At 48.6% G+C, this 21,933-nt stretch overlaps 1 protein-coding gene across 13 annotated transcripts in view; it reads right to left on the reverse strand.

Annotated features, from left to right (window-relative positions):
• The window catches only part of AZIN2 (antizyme inhibitor 2), a 55,535-nt gene that overhangs the window by 8,773 nt on the left and 24,829 nt on the right, over window positions 1–21,933 (reverse strand). For 4 of the 13 annotated variants that reach the window (XM_047082903.1, XM_047082900.1, XM_047082914.1 and 1 more), the window contains 2 exons: window positions 17,168–17,382; window positions 14,026–14,531 (listed from right to left, as the gene is read on the reverse strand). The exons of 5 other annotated variants lie outside the window; for them this stretch is intronic. In XM_047082903.1, coding sequence (XP_046938859.1) covers window positions 14,393–14,531; window positions 17,168–17,382 — 354 coding nt within the window. In that variant the 3' untranslated portion in view covers window positions 14,026–14,392. Of the gene's footprint in view, window positions 1–5,052; window positions 5,104–14,025; window positions 14,532–17,167; window positions 17,383–21,933 lie in introns of those variants that run through there. 4 more of the 13 variants (XM_047082905.1, XM_047082908.1, XM_047082912.1 and 1 more) reach the window with 3 other exon arrangements.

Here is a 21,933-nt window from a genome sequence, read left to right on the forward strand (position 1 = left end):
CCAGTTGGTGCCTGCCTACACCTGGGACCTCCTTTGCTGGCAACACAGTCTGGAGCCAGAATCAGCCACAGTAGGAACAAAGTCACCTGGGTAGCTGCTGGACCCACAGGGAGTTCCAAGTAAGTGAGGACATCAGGGGCGATAGCCCAAGGGGGTCCCCTGACTCCATGGCATGAGAGTTAGCCCTGGGACTTCGGTGATTTAGAGGTTTTGGAATTTTTTTCCTAGGGAAGGGACTTTTGCCCCCTCACACCCTGTAGGCTGAGCCGCTGGGCCTGCTTCCTCTGTCTACCACAAACCCCAGGCAGAAGCCCCTCCCTCACCAAACTGCCAGATCTACAAACCAGGAATGAGGTCCTGGGGCCCAGCAGCAATGTTCTTGCCACTGGGAGAAGGGAGATGCAGATAAGGGCTCCAGGAGGTCCCAGAAAAAGCAGAGCTGGCTGGACATGTGTGCATCTCACAGGTGTGGAATGCAGGGTCGAGACCTGGGAGAGCCTTGCTAAACCAGGAGTGGACTCTGGCTCCATCCCTGACTCTCCAGTGACCCTGGACAGTCCCCTTCATCTCCACCTTAAGAGTGTTCATTCTTCATTGGTTCCACAAAAGGGATGGGTAGCCCTGGGTGATGGGGCAAACTCGAGTTCTAAGGTTCTAGCTTGAGGCTGTCTCAGGGAGATTGCCCCACATTGCCCGCCCCTTCACCCTCCCTCTTCCTCTGTCACACTCCTTCCTCCATCAAAACACACCCTCCTGTGCTCCTCAGGATAACTGGCTTATGGTTCAAGATGCTGCCCCCTTCCCATCCTCTGTGCATTCATAATAGAGCCACTTCTGAAAGAGTAGCCAGAGGTGGGATTTCAGGGACCACACCAAGCAGGTAGGCAAAAGTTTACAGGGGCGGTAGAAAGAAAGAGGGGGCTTTTTGAAAATGACTCTATTCGGGCAGCACGAGAGCAGCTGTTACTGGATGGGATCCTAATATTCTGAGTGCTCTCCTTCCACCATTATATGCAGTCTTTCTCTCTTGGGGACAGCAAAGACCAGAAATGTTGTTTGATTGTTTGCCTTTTTAAAAAATTACAAAATAACTTACCCTCATTGTTTAACAATTCAAATAAATGAAAGACTATAAAGCAGAAAACTCCCTCATCTGGCTCCCAGAAATCAACAGCTGTTAACAGTTTGATTCAGGTCCTTCCAGGCATTTTTGCTTATGCATAAACAAAACTGGAGCTTTCTTTTATGAAAATATGATCATTCTTCATGTTTCTGTGTGTTCTGTGGAGTAAATTCCTACAAATGGAATTGTTGGTCAAAGGCTTGCCCATTTAAAGTATGTCGCTTTCCTGAGTAAATTGTTTATTTTATTTTTATTTTTTTAATGTTTATTTATTTTTTGAGGGGGGAGGGGCAGAATGAGAGGGAGACAGAGAATTCGAAGCAGGCTCCAGGCTCCGGGCTGTCAGCACAGAGCCCAATGCAGGCCTCGAACCCACAAACCACGAGATCATGATCTGAACTGAAGTCAGACGCTCAACCAACTGAGCCACCCAGGCACCCTGAGTAAATCTTTTTCTTATTACGTGCTCATTATAGAAAATTTAGAAAATACAGTCAAGACACAAAAAGGAAAAATCATCCATCAGCCACTGTTCAGAGATAACCACTGATGGTGCTTGGGTGATAACATTTGCAGTCTTTTTTCCCATGTGAGTATGTTTATATACAAGAATTAAAACACACTTTCTTATTGCTCCATAGCCTGTTTTCCCCACTTTATAATAGATTGTATTCATTTTTCCAGGTTGTCAAAAGTCTACGCATCAGTTTAACACCAGGAGGGATGTCTGATCTCAGAGCCCCTGGAGGCCTGCTTTTCCTGTCCTCCTTTCTGAGCAGGGAGCCTGTTGCCACAGCTGCTCCAGGATCTAACCTTGGTCTGCCCCTCCTTTTTAGAAAGGGGAATGCCCTGAGCCCCTGCCTACCTCCACCCCTCCTGAGCTGAGGCCCCAACACCCCACTGATGGGCACAGAGCCCCCCTGCAACTGCTCCACGGATACCCTCCTGTGCGGTAAGTAGAACCCCGCTCCTTTCCTCTACCACTTTCTTGAACATTGGGCTCCTCCCATCATGGGGTGGGGAGGGCTCGGGTGGACGTTGAGGCAGAGGAAGGCCTCTAGACTCAAGTGGTGGCACGTGGGATTCAAGAAAAATGTTACTTACCCTTGTACTTCAGCCAGCTCTTTAGCCAGCTTTCCCCCATACTCAAGGGACGGGGCAAGGAACAGGGTCAAGCCCATGCTAGGGGTGGTGGGGAGGGAGCTCAGCCACTTGAACATCTTCTGGTTCCTAAAGCAAATACCTAGCTTCCCAGCCCAGGCTCACCCTCTGCCCCAGGAATTTTCCAGCCAAATACTATGGACTTGAGCGTGATCTTGGGCAAGACCCTTCTCTGCTCCAGGCGGGGGGAGGGTGGTGAGGGTGGGGGTGGATCTCAGTGACCTCACCAACATACCATGTGGTTCCTAAGGCATTTTCCCAACTCTGGAATTCTATAACCCAATTCGAAGCCATGTTTCCAAATGCTCTCTTTTCTCCCCAAGTCCCTGCACACCTTAGGATTTATTGAATCTAATTGTGCACCAAGCCTTGTTTGAAGCATTATTAGTATAGTAACTATTATTAGCTGTCATCTCAGTTAATCCTTATGACAAGCCTGAGAGGAGGTACTACTTTTATCCCCATTTTACAGATAAGAACACTAAGTCCAGAGAGTTAAGATGATTTTCCAATTAAGCAGTAGAGTTCAGATTTGAACCCAGGGCTGGGTGACTCCCAAACCCATGCTCCTTGTCAGCTTCCCATCCCCATACCATCCTGCGATATGTGTAGGGATCTGTTTCCTTGCTACAGTTGGGGAAACTGAGGTCAGAGAAGGAAGGTGAATTCCTCAAGGTGACACAGCAAGTTCATGGCAGAGCTTGGTAAGTCCAGCTTACCCCCACCTACTGCCCAGCACTGGCTAATTTCCAAGAAGGGAAGTTGATGAATCAGAAAAAGCCCTTGAGCTGGAGTCAAAATGCCCAGAACTGAATGGGGGTGGAGTGGCCAGGTGAGGAAGGTCATATTTGGTCAGGCCACACTGGGTCCACCCTCCCTGAGTTCAGTCCAAAGAAGTATTGCTTTGGGCAAGTTCTGAAGAAAGAAAAGGTGGCATTACGTGTGGGGTGGGGATGGTCCGGCCAGAGGACTCCCCTCCTTCTCTACTTTCTTCCAAAACAGCCCCACTGTGCTCTCCACTCTCTCCCTCTCTCTTTCAGTCATTCACCCAACAAACCCCTAGAGGGTGCCTACTAGGTGCTGTCACTGAGATAAGCAATGACAGGTGCATCCCAGGTCTCTATCAAAGAGTCACAGCACATGGGCAGAGGCAAGACTAGAGAAGAGGCTGCTGGAGAAGCAGAGGTCTGCAGGATAAGAACTGCAGGATGGGCAAAGTGTACCAGGAAGAGGAAACAGCATGTGCAAGGTAGCCGGAAATGAGGCTATGTAGCTGAGGGTTGAATGTGACGCAGGGAGGCAGAGCGATGCCGCTGGAAAGGAAAGCAGGGCTGGGCCATGCCACTCTGTGAGACATCTGAGGACACTGTGGAGCCAGGACAAGGTTTTGCTTTATTTTTTTAATGTTTATTTTTGAGAGAGAGAGCGAGCGAGAGAGAGAGAGAGAGCGCGCACGCAAGCATGAGTGGGGGAGGAGCAGAGAGAGGGGAAGACACAGAATCCAAAGCAGGATCCAGGCTCTCGAGCTGTCAGCACAGATCCTGATGGGGTTCGAACCCATGAACCGTGAGATCATGACCTGAGCCGAAGTCACGCTTAACTGACTGAGCCACCCAGGAGCCCCAGCAAGGTTTGAAGCAGGGGAGAAGTGAGGTCATATTTGCATGTGGTAGGGCAAAGCTGGAGGCAGGGAGTCCAAAAAGAAGGCTGAAAGGCTGGTAAGGTTGAAGCACGGGATAGAGAGAAAGACAGGAGTGAGAATTCTCCTGGGAGCACTGGGGGCTGTTTCAGAGCTGTATTGCTCAGCCCCACTCCTTTACTACAAGAGCCCCAGTGAGGACAGGTACAGCAAGCTGGCAGTTCCACGGAACAGGACCCAGAGCCCCCATGCTGTTCCCGGCACCGGCAGAACCCTTAGAGTGTGATTCTTGCAGTCTCGCAAACCGTGGCATCCCTGGGTATGTTTGTTGGCAGGGAGCTCATTAGTTCTGCCACAGCCCATCCCACTCCTGGACAATAATAATCAGGAGGACTTCCCTTATGTGGGTCCTCTTGTGTCCCCACTGGTCCTAGCTCCGTCTTCTGTGTCCCCCAGACAAGAATGGCCTCCTTTTCATAGGATGGCCTCTTAAAGATCCAAGGACACCTTCCCATTCTTCAGCTGAATAAACTAAGGCAGTAGGACTGGATTCCTCTGCTGCCTAAGCACCTTAGCGGACGCGAGAAAAGAGGAGTCAGCCCGGGTTTGAATCCTGGCCTTGCCACTTTCCAGCTGCGTGATCTGAGGCAAGACATTTCACCTCCCTAGCCTCAGTTTTCCTGTCTGAGAAATGGGAATGATACTATCTATCCTTACTCTGAGGGCCAAATGGGTCAATCTAATATTAATACATAGTGAGAGCTAGAATTTGTTGAGGGACTGTCGCGCGCCAGGTGTTGTCTTACTGGGCTGGCCCATTCTTTTTTTTTTTTTTAATTTTTTTTCAACGTTTATTTATTTTTGGGACAGAGAGAGACAGAACATGAACGGGGGAGGGGCAGAGAGAGAGGGAGACACAGAGTCGGAAACAGGCTCCAGGCTCTGAGCCATCAGCCCAGAGCCTGACGCGGGGCTCGAACTCACGGACCGCGAGATCGTGACCTGGCTGAAGTCGGACGCTTAACCGACTGCGCCACCCAGGCGCCCCTGGGCTGGCCCATTCTTGTTGGGAAACACGTCAACAGCATGAAGACCTGGCAGCATGCAGACCTGGGTTCAAATCCTGCCTCTGCCCCTTACTAACTCAGACAAGCCAACCTCTGCATCTCAGCTTCTCCACCTGGTGGGGGTGGGGGGGAGGAATATCACAGGCAGCTTGTCAGATTGGATAAGACAAGGCATATAAAGCACGTGGTGTTATTAACATCGCTTCTCTCCCCTAATAGTCCACAACCGTATACCAAGTACCATATACTTCTAAGTGTAAACCACTGGGGGAAAGGAACTATTGGCTCCTTGCCCAAGGCCACTCAATCTTTGCCTCCAAGTCTGTTATTGCCTCCTCCAGACCTGGGACCCCAATATTCTGTGGGCACAGCTACCGAGGGCAGGGGCACTGCCTGCCCCTGGGAGCAGTCTGATACCCCTGCCCTGACTTCTCATTCCCTTTGGCCACACGTGGGTGGCTTGCAGGCTGCAGTGATCATTGTCCCAGCCCTGTTCTCCTCATCCACTCCGCTGATCTTCAGCTGCATGTTATGAAAGACATGCTCCCGGTGGTCTTGGGCCGCCCACCCCAGCCCACCGTCCCCGTCAGGGGCCCAGGTAAGCCACTGAAGGGCCAAAAGACTGAGGAGTTTCCATTTCGGTTTTATTCTCAGTCTCCTTGTGCATAACACTCGGGAAAAGCCCTATCAAATCTGCATTGCCCAAAGGTGTGATATATGTGACCCTTAAGAGAAGAAATCCTCTCATGAGAAGAAACCATGTTGTATGGCCTCATAGTCTCCTGTGCCCTTGTCCAGGTTCTGTTGGACATTACTCACAAACCCTCAGGTCAGGAAGCCCATTCTGCAGCCCCTGTAACTGTGGCTCTGGGTGACTATGAGACCAAGGCTGCCCTTGGCCACATGCTGCCCACTATCTCTCTGGGAACCCCCCTTCCCTGGCCTGGTGGGGTCTCCACAGGGAACCTCACCAAGGGCAGGAAGTCCTTCTCCAGGGACTGGATGAGAGCATACCTGGTTTCATCCCAACTGGGCACTGGCTTATCAGATTATCCAAGGCTTAGTGTACTTGGAATTTTCCACTTGTCATATCTTAAAACACCCACATCACCTTTGCTTTCCTGAGGTCATGGGGTTTCTGCTTATTACATGGTTCTTCTGGGGAACATGGCCTAAGCCCCTGACAGGCAAAGCCTGGATGGCATGGAAATTGCCAGCGCCCTGAACCCCTGTCCAACCTGGAGCCTCTCCTCTATCTTACCCACTGCCTGAGCTCTGGGATTCAGAGGAGCAACAAAAAGAGGGAGTGGGTCTCACACACCTAATACAAAAGCCCAGCATTCTCACCATTGACCTAAGATCTCAAACATTTGCTCTGTCGCCAGCCACAGATTCACAGCTCCTTCCACCCATCCAATGATACGTGTTCTGGGTGCTGGGTTCTTAATGATAAATGAGATCCAGACTAGTAATCTAGTGCTTGGAACAGAACAATGACAATGAGAAGGCTTGGATGGGGTACAGGAGTTTGTGGAAGCATAGAGAAGAGGCCATTAACCAGACAGGGAAGGAGAGTTAAGGAAATTTCCAAGAAGTGGCATCTGAACCAAGAACTGAAGAATGACTAGCAGCTTGCTGGAAGAAAGGTGGAAGAGGATAGTATAGGAGGCAAAAACGGAAAGTACAGTGTAGGAGTTGGCAAAATATGACCCACTACCTGGTTTTACAAATAAAGTTTTATTGAAACATAGTCATATATCCGTTCACTTATGTATTGTCTCTGATTGCTTTTGCTGTACACAGCAGAGTGGAACAGTTGTAACAGAGATAGTATGGCTTGTAACGCATAAGATACTTACTATCTGGCCCTTAACAGAAAAAGTTTGCTGACTCCTAGAGGTTACAGAACTCAGACTGCCCTTTAGGAATATAAAGGCTGGAGGGTAGAGGGAGGAAATGTACAGCAAGCAGCTCACAAAGAGTCCTTAATGGATTGACCCAGGAATAGACATACCTGATTTAAACTATCTATTCAGATTCTCTCTTCCTAGGAATTTGAACTGTGGCATATAAGACCCAGAAATAGAGCTGAGTCACAATAACGTCTGCGAACCTCTGCTGCTGAGGCCCCAACCTGACTTCACTAGTTACTATCTGTGCTAGCCAAGCTACTTCCTATCTAAGCCTTGGTCTCCTAGCTTGTAAATGGAAATAACTTAAATGGTTGCTATGGTTAGCAAGTCAGGTGCAGTTCTAAGCGCTTTAAATGCTCATTAATTTAATCCTTAGAACAACGGTATGAGGTAAGGACAATTATGCCATTTCACAGACGCAGAAACTGTGGCACAAAATGTGAACCTGCCCCAGGAAACAGGCAATAACAGACAGAACCAGGGTTACAACACAGGCAGCGAGGGGTCAGAACCTGTCAAAGAAACTTCACAGGCTTGCGCGGATGAAATGAAATAAAGCGAGCGAGGGGCGAGGGCGGGGCATGGCACACAGTAAGCACTCTATTCTTCCAAAATGTAAAATCACTTTGGCCTCCAGCTCAAGATTTCGTTCAAAGCCCCTGTTTTTCTGCGTGAACTCATCACGTGTCTCTCTCGGGTACGAAACGGACAGGCATAGAGGAAATTTGAAGACAAGCCTCCCGGCACCCTACACATCCCGGGTCCTTTTACTCGAGGACCCTCCCACTTTGTAAAGCGAGGCGGAAGTAGCTGGTGGGTAACATGCCCACTTCCGGTGTTACTTTGAGCCTTTCTAGCCCGGCCGAGACCAGGTCGCCGCCTTCCCACGCCGCTTTCGTCCCGGCCTGACCCTTTTCCTGTGGGAGCCCCGCCCACGGCAAAGGTTTGGTTTTTCATTGGTGGAGGCTGGTAGCAGCGTCCGTCTTTCAACCAATGGACTCCGCTCTCTCTTCCCTTTGGTGAAGTCGGCTTCTCCTCCGGGCCGGCAGAGGGCGCGATAGCACGGGGCTCGAAGCCTAGGAGGCTCTCTGGCACGGAAGTGACATCACGCCACCGGAAATCCGCGGCCGCCGCGGTTGGGAGCCGTGCGTTCGGTGTTCCGTGAAGCCTTGGCGGAATCGTTTCCGCCCTCGACTGGTGCTAAGTGAGAAAACCGAGCTCCTGCACGCAGGGCCTTGCACGTATTCACTCAGCGAGAAATTCTCCTGAGACCAGCGCGCTCCCACACGGCTCAGCGGAGGGACAGCCCCTATGGGAGCATTCCTCCGCCTGGGGGGCCGCCCGAGGCTGGTCTCCCAGAAATACCCCCTTTCACAGATGGGGAAAACGAAACCCAGAGAGAGACAGGGTAAGGTTACCAGTTTTAGCAAATACAATGCAAGACGCCCAGTTAGAGCTGAATTTCAGATAAACGAGTGACGTTTTTCTGTAAGAGTATCCCAAATACTGCACGGGATAATCGTTTACTAAAAACGCGTCCGTCGTTTGTCTGAATTCAGATTTATCTGGCAGTCCTAGGCCAAGGCCACCTAGCTAAGTGGAGGAGCAGAAAGAGCTCTTGTGGCACCGTGTGTGCCTTCCTTCCCAAGGACCCTCCCTCTGCAGGGTCCTGGCTGCTCTTCTGGAGCTGAGCCGAAGGGGCCAGATGCCCACCCGCTCCGCCCTCCATGACTAGTTTATTCAAAAGACGCTAAACACCTAGCCTACAGGCACAAATCCAGGCTCCAAGTGACGCTGGCAATTAGGAGAAACTCCTTACCTTTGTGGGGTTAACAGATTGGCAAGAAGAAAAAGTAGACAAAAATTACCTTGTGATCAACCGCTCTTTAGTATGATTAGATAGAGGATACTATGAATGCTTACGAAGCAATACCTAACCAAGGCACAGAGGAGGAGAAAAGGGAGAGGTGCCTACGCTGAGATCTGAAAGATTCCTTCTTTCAGCAGTTATTTATGGAACAGCTATGTATAGGGCACAGTTCTAGGCACTGGGGACAGGGCAGTGAACAAAAGAAATCTGTGCCTTTAAGAGCCTAATTCCAAATAGACGGTATAGTATGTCAGAAGGTGAGCTATGGGGCGGGGTGGGGGAAGGGGAAGGGTACCAAGAGATAACAAAATGCTGGGGTGGGAATGTTAGTTTTTAAAGAGTGGTGGTGAGCAAGGCTTCACTGAGAAGGTGACATTTGAGCGAAGACCTGAAGGAGGGGGAGAAAGAGATCATGGAGCTATTTGGGGCTGTAAAAAAATGGTGCCTGGCATGTCAGAGGAACAGAAATAAAGGAAATGGTGTATTATCTCCAATAGGATGGCTTCCTAAGGATATTCAGGGACAATCCTGATGTGGTGTTGTTTTGTTTTTTGTTTTGGTTTTATTTTGTTTACCTAAAATAATGCCTTTAGGATCTAATTCTTATAAAACGTGACCTCACCTAACATGGACAGGGGGCCATTTTGTAGAGGGTATTCAAAAAGGCCTTTCCGAGGTGGTGACATTTAAGGTGACCCTTCAAAATGAGAATGAGTCAGCCCAGGAGAAGCAGAAGGAACAGCAAGGGCAAAGGCCTGGAGGCAGGAAAGAACCCTGTAATTGTGAGGAACTAAAAAGAGGCCAGTAGGCCGGAGCATGGTGAAAGCAGAGTGGCAGATGAGATTGGTGAGGTGGGCAGAGATCTCAGCCAATTTTGCTTTTTTTTTTTTTTTTTAAATTTTTTTTTCAACGTTTATTCAATTTTTGGGACAGAGAGAGACAGAGCATGAACGGGGGAGGGGCAGAGAGAGAGGGAGACACAGAATCGGAAACAGGCTCCAGGCTCTGAGCCATCAGCCCAGAGCCGGACGCGGGGCTCGAACTCCCGGACCGCGAGATCGTGACCTGGCTGAAGTCGGACGCTCAACCGACTGCGCCACCCAGGCGCCCCTTAGCCAATTTTGCTTTTATTGGCATCACAGTGGGGATTGACTGAGGGATTTCAACAGAGGACTGACAAGACCAGATTCAGATTTCAGAAAGATACCTCTGACTGCTAGGAAGCTGCATCGAATCATTTTGCTGGTTGAATTTATACAGGTTTAGCTGCTCGTTCCAGAGGTGCCAGGAAGAGAATTTAAAATGGAGCAGAGTGTTGAGTGGGAACTCCCATCCTGTTGCCTTCCCTGTGGTCCCTTTATAGCTGGAATGAGCTGGCCTGGGCAGGTCTGTTTCCAAGGGGAGGGATGACACCCAGAGAGCCACAGTTTCCCTCTAGGACAAGGGTAGACAGAGGTGACAACTGTGTCCCTTGGACCTCTGTAAGGCTCCCTGGCTGGGCCCTTAACCAGGCTGTCGGGGGAAGGAAGTGCATGCTACCACCAGCCCACCAGGTCTCTTTCCTCTGATCTTTTTGAATATACTTTCAATTATCTTTTCCGAGGTCCTGTCATGCTTCTGTTCCAGAATCATGTGGGGCTCCCTACGGCCTACAGAATTAAGATCAGACTCCTTACTCTCATTCAGGCTTCTCTATGACCACACTGCCCTGTGAGTTCCGTGAGGACTCCTCTGCATCCCCAGCGTCTACTGCAGGTCATGGCCACAGTAAATACTCAAGGAATTTCCTTTCAACATCATTTACTGAGCACCTAATGATGTGCCAGGCCCTGAGCTGGGTGCTTTATACCATTTTCTTACTTAATCCTTGAGGGCAGTAACCCTTTGAGGGCAATTTGGCAGCCGCATTTTACAAATGAGGAAACATATTCAGACAGGTCAAGTTGCTATGTTTATTCACTTGTCCATTTGACATACACTTTTTGAGCACCTAGTTTGTTCTAAGTAATGAGGACCTAGCAGTGAAAAAAATAAAAGTTCTTGCCAAGCTCACATTCCGGAGGAGCTGACAGATGACGCACAGACCAACATGTAAGGGAGTGTGTCGAGTGCTGATAGGTACTGTGAAGAATAAAACCAGTTAAGGGAGAAGAGAGAGCCTGGAAAGTGCCTTTTCTAAAGAGTTATCAGAGAAGCCCTGGCCTGGGGAAAACATTTGAGTAGAACCTGAATGGAGTGAGCCCCACAGATAACCCGGAAAGGTCATTTCAGAGAGAGGGGGCAGTAAATGCAGGCCCAGCATGGGTGCCGTGCGTGGAGTGTTTGAGGAATAGAGGGGCCAGTATGTCTGGGGAGTAGTGAATAAGGGAGGAAAGGGAACCAGAGAAGAAGTTGGACAAGGACTTTAAATGTTATTCTTGATGAAATGGGAATCAGGGGTGACTGGATCCAGTGCTGAGTAGAGTGGACAGTGGAGGGGAAGGAGGGGGCCAGTCCCTGGGTGAGAGGTGACAGCTTGTTCCAGGAGTGGCAGTAGCAGGTCTGTTAAGCTCCCGGAGTAAGTAAGTGAGCTAGTAAGCCCACGGGAGGAGGCACAGATGGATCATGGGGAGGTGTTGAGAGGAGGGTGTCCCTTAGGTGAGGTCCCAGGGCAGGATGGGGTTGGGAGAGGCCACCAGGAAAGTGACCTCTGGGGCAGCCAGCATGGCACGCAGTTTCACTGCCAGTGGCTTGCTTAGGGAGGCACTCAAAGGAGGCAAATGCCTGTGCAGCCCAGGCTCCAGGAGACCCCGGTCAAATTCCCCTGTACAGGCCTGAAAGGCCCTCAACATTCTCCACGTGTTTAATACTTTTCACACACAAAAAAAGATGGAAATGACAAAAACAACTGAAAAGAAATGACTGTTTATTACCAAGTAAGTCACATCAACTTCTCTGTATAGCTTTCTCAGAAAAGTAAGTTTCACACATTTCTTGCAGCAAATGGAACATGAAACCTTTTGAAAGGCTCCAGTGAGAAATCTGTTCAAACTCCCTGCCAGCTGCTGTCACTTTAAAAGCCACAGACGCATCTCCCCAGTGAACCTGCCTCAGACAAGGTAATGAGTTAGGCCTAGATCTCACTGCAGCCAGCGGTCTTAGCAGGGCATCTGCTGCCTTTGGAAGCAGACACCCGCTTCCAGCAAAAGAACCTATGTTTGCCCTCTCCTTCCCTTTCCTCCAAAAAAGCAGGAGTGGGTCCAGGTCTGCTTGGGCATCAAAACAGAAGTCTCGGAAATGGCCTCATAGACGAAGGCTGAGCCCAGCACGGTAATATGTAAAACCTGGTCGTGGGTGAATAACTAAGGGGCAGTAGAGTGACCCTTTCTGATTGGTCTCTGAATCTCTTGGTGTCCTGTCAGCCTATTTAGTGTCAAAGTATAAAAAAGTAGGCCAAGCCTGGAAAAGATATCTCTGCTTTTGACAAGCACCCAGTTCACTCAGAACACACTGCCTCATTAGATGACCTCAGAGCCACATGCAGGACCCAGGACTGGCTGAGATGCTGAGACAGGATGACGAGATACGATATTATGACTTACAATAATAAATGTATATTTTGTTTTCACCCCCATTCCTGGCACAGAGATCCTAAAAATCTTTGGAATTTCCTAAGTGATGAGAGTGACAAAGGTGTCTTTTGTTATCCTACCCTCAAACTCTGGGGAGGGGAGGAGGCTGGAGATTGAGTTCAGTCACCGGTGGCCAATGATTTCATCAGTCCCGTGTAGGTAATGAAGCCTCCATAAAAACCCAAAGGACAGGGTTTGGAGACATGGTGCGACATGGAGGTACTGGGAGGGAGGTGCACACTTTCTCCACACCTTGCCCTGTGCAGCTCTTCCTCTGGCCATTCCTGAGTTACATCCTTTCACAATAAACCAGGAATATAGGAAGTAAAGTGTTTCCCTGAGTCCTGTGACCCATCCTAGAAAATTAATTGAACCCAAGGAAGAGAGTCATTGGGACCTCCAATCTACAGCCTGTTGGTCCAAACACAAGGCACAGCCTGGACTTGGTGATTGGTATCTGAAGTGGGGTGGGGGGGGGCAGTGAGGAAGTCTTCTAGGACTGAGCCCTTAACCTATGGGATCTGAAGTGATCTCTAAGCAGATAGTGTCAGAATTGAATTGAACTGTGGGATACCCAGCTGGTGTCAGAATTGCTTGGTGGTGTGGGGGAGGAAAAAAACAACAACAACCCACATACCAGGCTTACCCAGAGAGAAGCTCAAGTGAAGGTATAAAAACATTATTAATATGTCTGGAACAGACAAATCCATGGGGATGGAAAGTAGATGAGTGACTGCCAGGGGCTGGGGAAGGGGAAAAAGAGGAGTGAATGCTGATGAGCACAGGGTTCCTTTTTGAGGTAATATACATGTTCTGGGATCGGACAGTAGTGATGGTTGTACAAACTCCGTGAATTATACTAAAAACCACTGAATTCCGTGCTTTGAAAGGGTGGATTTTAAGGCACGTGAATTACATTTTAATGGTTTTTAATTGCAGAAGAAAAATCTTTTGAATCCCCTGTAGCAGCGAGGGGAACTCTAAATCTGAACTCCTTTGCTAAGCAACTCACATACCCTAGGTGCATAGCCTGGGACCCTAGCAGTGTGAAGGAGGCTTTATCCTGATGATAGACTTCCAGTCGAGAAGACATCACTCTCAGGGCCCCTGGCACTGGATGTGGCAGTGCCCCGGGGCCACCCTGTTACGGCAGTTACTGCCTGAGTAAGTGACACCAACCTCCATGTATTTGTATTTCTCCTACTGCCTTGCAGACCTGCAAGGAGAGTAAGGGTGCAGGTCTCCTCAAGACCTCTCAGACACCCATCTCTTTGCTCTTTATCTTTGGTATGTATTTCCAGAGCCGTGTCAGATATTCGGTTGCCCATGTGTTGGGCCAGGCCTTAGGCTGGGTATTGGGTTCACCTCGAGGCCCCTCACCAGGCAGGAGACGCAGCTCTAGGGCTGAAGGGTGGCAGGCAGCTCTGACCCCTACCTCAACCCTAACAGCTCACTCTTCCTCATGACACCAGGCATTGCGGCCTATGCAGAGGAAGGAGATGAGTCAGAGAAGCTGGGTGCCAGTGGGAGAGACTGCAGCCAGGTCAGGACTGAAGCAGAGGGCATGGGGTCATCAGTGTAGGGTGGGCTAGGCCCTGGCCTAGCCCAGGCTGCTTTGTGAATTGAACTGCTAGATTCCACTGAAGTATTAAAAACAAAACAAAACCTAAATATTTATTTGCTTCATATTTACAAAGTAGGAAGGAGACCAAGGGAGACCCCCAAGAACACGCCCACACCTGGCTGACCAGGCCCCTTGCGCTGCAGAGGAGTCAGACACAACTGGAAGGGACAGGATTTATGTTGCATACTTGAACTACAGCGAGTGTAAGACTGGTCCTATTTACAGGGCAGAAACACTACAGGTGGGGCATGGGAGGCAGCAGAGTAAGCACCAGAGTCCTGGCCAAAGGGTGCCCCTGCTCGCTGCCTTCCCCAAGTCTCCCAGAGGCATCTCTGCGGCCCCGCTAGAGTTCTCCAGGGGTCCAGGGGGGGGAACGGGGTCCGCTCACATGATGCTCGCCGGCGTGAAGACAGGGCCCACGCACAAGGTGTCTGTGATCTCCCAGCCACAGGACAGAGGCTTGCACATGCCCTCGGTGTCCTCGTCCTGTTCTGCAGGCAGCAGCTGCCCTCGAAGGGCTTCCCTGCAGGCAAGAGAGGGGCACTGGAGGCAGCCAGCATGGGGCCCACAGGCCAGGGGCTCCTGAAGGCCCCTGCACCAGAAGACCCAGCCCCCTCGGTATAGGGTTCCCACATGGGCCCCAGAGCCCAGCCTAGGGCAGGAGTGGGCAGGTCTGCTGAACTGTCCCCACACCGCTCTATTCTCCCCTATGGTCCACCTCCACAGTAAGGGGAGAGGAACCCACATTTATTGAGCACTCACGCTATATGCCAGACGTTGTGCCAGGCACTTTACTTACAGTGTCTAATTGTATCCTCCCCCAAATCATATAAGCGCAGCATTATTATCCCCATTTTACCGGTAAGGAAGTTGAGACCCAGAGAGAAGTGACCTGCACAAGGTCACATCCTTAGAAGGTGGTAAAACTAGGATTCAACCCAACTGTTTCCATCTAAGTCCCACAATCTTTATAGCCCAGGCTTAGGACTTTAAAGAATAAAATCATCTCCTGCCCCCTCTCAAAATCCCTACGAACCTACCTACCCAGGTTGATAAATGGCTCTACCATCTGACCAGCTGCTCAGCCACAAGTTGGGAATCATGTTCTCACGCCCAGTCCATCCCTGCCAAACCCAGCTCCAGAATTCCCTCACAGGCACCCATCTCTCCCCATTCCCAGTGCTGCCACCATCTCTAGCCGGGGCTACACGGCCTCCCTGCTCTGCTCCTGCCACCACACAATTCAGGCCCAGGTTCGTCTTTCCAGGAGGCAAATTCCTGTCCTTGAGTCATCAGCAGCTTCTGTTTGCTCTCAGACGCTGCTCAGCCCAGTCTCCCACCTGCAGGAGGGCCTCCCTCTTTGCTGACGTGTGCAGTTGGTGATCAGGCTATTCCCTTCTGGCGGAAGGCTCCCCAGGCCAAGCACCCTCTGTCTCCTCGTCGCTCGAAACGGATTGGTCCAGTTTCTTAAAAAGTATCAGTGGCTCTCTACTGCCTTCAAGATCAAGTCCAACCTGGACCTGCAAGGCCCTCCTCCATCCAGTCTTCCGCACAGGCCACTCCAGTCAGGCACAACTACTTGCAGCTCTGTGAATGGACTGGACTCAAGCCCCCACATCTCTCGGCCCAGACTGCTCCCTTTCAGCTTTCCCGAGCCTGGCTGCCTCCTCCGTACCCATCAGCCCTGACCACCCCTCCCCAGTCTGCCGTCTCTCACTCCCCAGTACCTTTCTGCCCTCTGTGCCAGTGTCCACGTGTGCAGGTCACCATGCTGTCTGAGGTGCTCTTTTCCCCCCAGGGCCCGGCACAGAGCCAGGCTTGAAAGCAGGATGTTTTGCCGGGACTTCTTTGATATGGGGAATTTTTCGGCATGGTCATTTTAATACATCAAAATTTTTTGTTTCTAGTAATGAAGAAACTGACTCCCCACAACCTCCTCTGTTTGCTTAAGGTGGAGCTGGGATGGGATAAGGAGGCCTGTGTGGTAGATTTTTTAAGTTTGTTTCAGGCCTTGTCACAATATCCCTGAGGTCACAATGGCTGCATCAGTCCATCCTGTGCCCTTGCGGGGAGGAGGTACAACCAAGGACTGTTGACTGGATGAATGAAATGTGACTTTGATGCTGCGCCCCATCAAGCAGGGGTTGCTACATTGTTGGGGGGAGGGGGTCCCTCAAGCATCTAGTGTGTCCCCCAGGACACAGGCAGCACTCACTCCTGAGGCCCAACATGGAAGTCCCCCCAACTGCTCCTGCCTCCCCAGGCATCTCCCAGCCCCGAAAGGGGGCTCTTCACCACTGACCAAAACTCTCTGTGATAGCACGGATCCCGCAGAGTTGTGTGCAGGTGAGAGGAAATAATCATATGATTCCTGACCTAAGGCCTGACAGGCTCAACAAACGTGGCTTCTGTCTGCCTTGTGCCCCCTTGCCACCCTGAATCCCAGCACTGGCCCGGTGAGGCAAGCAGGGCTAGTGTGTGCATTTCCTGTGAGGCTCGGCCAGCAGGCAAGTATTTCCTGGGCCACAGAGCAGTCACCCAACTGGTCTGCTCAGTCCACATCTGCCCTTGTCCTCCCTTATTCCCCCCCCCCACCCCCGAGTAGCCACCGTGGTCTTTCTAAAATCCAAACCTGACCACGTCACTCCCCTGCTTCAAATCAGTCCATGCTTTGCACTGCTCAAAGCCCTTCACTCGGCTTTCAAGGCCCTTCCCAGATCCAGCCCTGCTCCCTCTCCAGCCACAGCCAGCCTCAGTTTCTTGAAGGCAGCATGCTCACTCCCTGTTCCTTCTGCCTGGAGCCCCCTACTGCCTCCTGCTGGCTAGCTCCCATTCATCTACCATCTTCTCTCCTTTGGGGAAGTCGGTCTGGGCATCAGGGAGGGCTCTCAGGTTCCACAGCCCAGCCTCGCCCCCCGGTATTATGAGGAGTGCCTGTCTACCTGTCTGTGTCTCTCACAGGGTGCTGAGCTCCTCAGGGGAGTCTCCATCTCATTCATGGCCATGGCAAGCTGCCAAGTGCAGGCCTCACTTAGAATCAGCAGCCAAGAGCTACTTGTCAAGCTGGATTACATGCAAGCCAGTCTCAATTCTCAGATTTACCCCCTTTCCCTACCTGTTCCCTTCTCCTCCCCAACCCCCTTCTCAGGGCCCCCTTACCAGGCCACCCGGGACATGGCATACGTGACTCGGCATGTCTGGGCCCCCTCAAGGAGGGAACCCATGCCCACAGTGTAGGCGCCCATGTTCTCAAAGACCAGCCAGTCCCCTACGTGTAGTTGCGGCAGCCACAGGCCCTCAGCTATGCAGTCACAGCCATCGACCACAGGGCCCCACAGGCTGCTGCTGTACAGGGGCTGCTCCATGGATGATTTCTGCAGGAGACAGGGATAGTCACATTGAGCGCAGCCTTAGCATTCCTCCCTCAAAAGCTTTCCATGGCTCCCATAACCAGTTCAATAAAGACTGGATGGGCACGTAAGGCCCTCCAGCTTCTCTGCGCTCATTGCCTTATACATTCTGAAGCCACAATGCCTGGTCTTAAAGCCAGCCTCCAAGACTTACTAGCTGTGTGACCTTGGGCAAGGTACTTAATCCCTCTGTGCCTCAGTTTGCTCATTTGTAAAATGGGAATAATTGTAGTACCTATCTCCTAGGGTTACTGAAAGGATAAGTGAGCATATGTAGAGCATTCATAACAGTATCTGGCACATGACAAGGGCCCAGTAAGGTAGCACTATCATTATTGTTATTGTTACCACCTCCTCGCTTTAATCTTCACTGGCATATCTGCCGCTTTCCGAACCTCTGTAGCTCTTCCCCCTTCCTCAAATCCACCTTGACCTCTGGGCCCAGCCCTGGGGCTCCCTCTTCTATGAAGGCCTCCCAGTTGCTCTCATTTCCATGCCAGGCCCCATCGGAGAAGCCAGAAGTACATAGGTGAGTAGAACCCACCCTCCCTTGGGCTCTCAGACAGGGGAGGAAGATGGGCCTCCAACAGATAATCACAGGGTGGCCTGGCAGAGGTCACAGAGGACCCCATGGGGTAGACAGAAATTCCTCCCATTCAGGAAAACTGAGGCTCTGAGAGATTGAGTGGCTTGCCCAAAAACACAACCACCAATTACATAAAATGTTTTTTCTTAAATGACTGAAAAATCCAGGAAAGAACTCTGTAACACAGACCATTTGCTGACAACCAGTGCAATTTGTCACAGTGTGGGATCCTGCCAGGCAGGTCCTAGGAGGAGAAGTCATGACCGAAAGATGGATGTGAGCAAACCCTGACTGCCTTTTAGTCCCCTTGTCCATCCCTGCTCTGCCATGTTCCAGTCACTCCAGTTGCCCTGGGCTCCCAGGGAAACCGTTTCCCTTCCCCCAGCCCCAGCACACCCCATGATGTTCCCTGAGGAATGCCACCAACTCCTAATTTTCCTTCAGATCTCAGCTACAATGGCTTCGTGAAAGTCTTTGCTAAAGCTCCATGCTCCACCCACAAACTTTGCCTTCATGGCCTTTGTCAAAATTTATAATTAGGTATTTGTGAAATGTATCTGCTCAGGCCTGTCTTCCCTGTCAGACTATAAGTTCCGTGACCCCAGAGATCATGAATGACCTCCTTGTTCACCCCACCGTCTCCTCCATGCCTAGCAATCTGGCATATAGTAGGTGCTTTTATGAATAATATCTTTTAAATGAATGAATGAAGGGGTGCCTCGGTGGCTCAGTCGGTTGGGCGTCCGACTTCAGCTCAGGTCATGATCTCGCGGTCCATGAGTTCGAGCCCCGTGTCGGGCTCTGTGCTGACAGCTCAGAGCCTGGTGCCTGTTTTGGATTCTGTGTCTCCCTCTCTCTGACCCTCCCCGTTCATGCTCTGTCTCTCTCTGTCTCAAAAATAAATAAACATTAAGAAAGAAAAAAATTAAAATAAATAAAATGAATGAATGAATGAATAGCAAATATGAGTGGTGAGAAAGGGAAGGAAGGAAGGAGAGAGAAAGGGAGAGAAAGAAAGGAAGGAAGGGAGGAATAGAAGCCATCCAGAGTCTAGAAGGAGGTAGTAGAGAAGACCAATGAGGAAAAAGAAAAGGTGCTTCAATTCCTTAGCCAGCAGCAGGAATGCATAAAATTGAGAAAGAAAAGCCATAGATTCCATAGGCAGAAAAAATATTCATGTATATGAGAAGTTAGTAAGCCATTAGTCTCATTAATAAAGAAAAACATGCACATATTAAAAGTCAGAAATTCAAACTATCCTATATTCATTAATTGATCCATTCAACAAATACTTATTGAGCACCTACTATGTGCCAGGCTCTGATCTAGGGGCTGGGAAGTTCATATTCTAAAAAAGGGAGACAAATATATCCTTGTTCATATAACTTAATGTTCTTGTTTATGAGCTTTTTGTTAATAAGTAAAATTGATCTCAATTGCTCTGAAGTATTTCCCTTAGCTCCACTTCTTAAAAAACATTAAGCTAATTTCTAAAGCTTTTGGGGGGAAATTCTATATATGGATCTATGAGGATCCTGAAAAAAGAGGTTCCAAAGGTTCTTTCACAATAAAGTAAAAAGAAAAGACACACTTGCATTATAATGAGTTCTCTTCTTATTAGTGGCATAAATAAAAAATCAGTGGGAAAAAAAAATTAACTTCACAGGGAATAATGCAAAGCTATCCTTTTGCCATTTAAAGCCATTTTTTTAGGGGCACCTGGGTGGCTCAGTCAGGTGAGCGTCCAACTCTTGGCTTCAGCCCAGGTCATGATCTCATGGTTTTTGAGTTCAAGCTCCACGTCAGGCTCTGCACTATCAGTGTCGTCCAAGAGCCTGTTTGGAATTCTCTCTCCCTCTCTGACCCCACCCGACTTGTGCTCTTTCTCTCTCTCTCTTGCTCTCAAAATAACTTAAAAAAATTTTTAAGCCATTAAAAAAAAAAAAGAAACAAAAAAAATGTGCAAAATAAATATTCCAAAAGCATGTGGCAACACACTTGTTAAGTCCTCGCTCTTTTTATGAGTCTGGAAACTGAGTGGAAATGGACAAGCACCTGGAAAAATATCAGCTGCCCAATATGCTACGAGGCCCCCTTCTGTGAGAGGGCAGAGCATGCCCACCACTACTTGACAGCTCATCTGAGAGGCAGCTGCAATTCCCATTTTACAGATAGGAAAAGTCAGAGAGTGGAAGTGACCTGCTGCAGATTCTGGAGGATGTTAGCAGAACTCCGAGTGGTCCTGGACAAGGGGCCTCCTAGCTGCACCAATGGGCTGCCTTCCTCAAAGAGGCCCAATAAGTAAGTGGATCCACAGAAGAAATAAGATCAAACACTTAAAATGTTTAGTGGCCCTGATGGAGTCCTCACATAATTCCCCAACTTTTAAAGAATGAATCAATAATCCCTATTCTACAATAAAGTACACAAAAATATTTTAAAAGGAAAAAAATGGAATGAACAAGAGCAGCACACAAAAAGGGGAAAAAACAGAACAAAAACATATGGTCACAATTTAACTTATGAACATACAGGAAAATCTGAAATGAAACCGTAACTAACCAAATCTGCCCTCCTAGTCAAAGAATCACCTTCAGTGATTTCCTTCAATATGGAACAATATAGACAATTTGCCTCTGTATGAAAGGCAGGGACAATATGAGCAAGGCGAACACTGACTTCATCATAATATGGAAAATATAGATCTACAATTGAAATCTAATTTTCCTAGTACATGTCAGTATGGCATTCAATGGCCTATACCGTCTATTCTTGATTAAAACTACAGACAAAACAAAATCAAACCCCACAATGCAGAGAAACTATTTAAAATAAAGAGGCAACTCTAACTTAATGGAAATACATTAGAATGGCCTCATTTCAGAACCAGAAGCAACCTTAGTAATTAAGTTCAGCCCTTCATTTTTCAGATGAAGAAACCAGAGAAACAGGCTGAGATTGTCAGTTACTTAGCCAGTATATGGTAAAGTCAGGACCCATGTCTTCTGACTCCAAGTCTGAAGCTTTCTGTCACCATTCCTATCTTATATATCATCTAATAGCCATTAGGAAAAAAATATTTTAAAAGGTATAGTATATAGAAAATGAAAAAAATAAAATATCACATTGCAGATAACATGTTTGCTTACCTGGAAGATCCAAAGGGAAGGAGGTAATTTATTAGAGGAAATGAAGGAGTCTCGGCATGCAAGCCATTATCTCAGCTCAAAAACACAGGGAAATGTTTCCATTCACAATAGTAATGAAAGCATTACATTATTAAATTCTTGGATGTACTTGGGCCACAATAACTTATTCAAAGAAAATAATAAAACCTTAATGAGAGAAATAAAATACAAGAGCTCTACACTCTCTTAACTGGAAAAACTTAGTAAAGCAAAAAAGAGAATTCTTCCCAATTTAATAGATTAAGTAGACTACTACTAATTAAAACCCCCAAGATATTTTTCTGAATGTTAGACATGGCATGATAAAAGAATAAATGTGAGCCTATCAAAGAATACTAATAAGCAATAATGATAGACTCAATTTTGTTAAATATTTAATTCCTACCAAAAGAATATTTATACCATGTGTAAGATGTAAAGAAAAATAATAAAATGAATATCTGTGTATCCACCACCAGCTAAAGAAATATAAAATTTCTAATATCTTTGAAACTCCCGCGTGGCCCACCCAGTGACATGCCACTTCCCTAACCCCTCCGGAAGTAACCATTATCCTGAATTTTGTTTTCATTATTCTCTTGCTTTGTTTTCCACAAGCATAGTATTTAGTTTTGTACGCTTCTGAAATTTATGTAAATGAAATTATAGAGTATATAATCTCTGCAACTTGCTTTTTTTGTTGTTGAAACTTACACTCCCAAGATTCATCCAACTAATATATATATATAGCCATAATTCACA

The sequence above is a fragment of the Lynx rufus genome, unplaced genomic scaffold, assembly GCF_022079265.1.
Source record: "Lynx rufus isolate CCGP_SWC_20201006 ecotype Redwood Valley unplaced genomic scaffold, mLynRuf1.p SCAF_2, whole genome shotgun sequence".
NCBI lineage: Eukaryota > Metazoa > Chordata > Mammalia > Carnivora > Felidae > Lynx > Lynx rufus.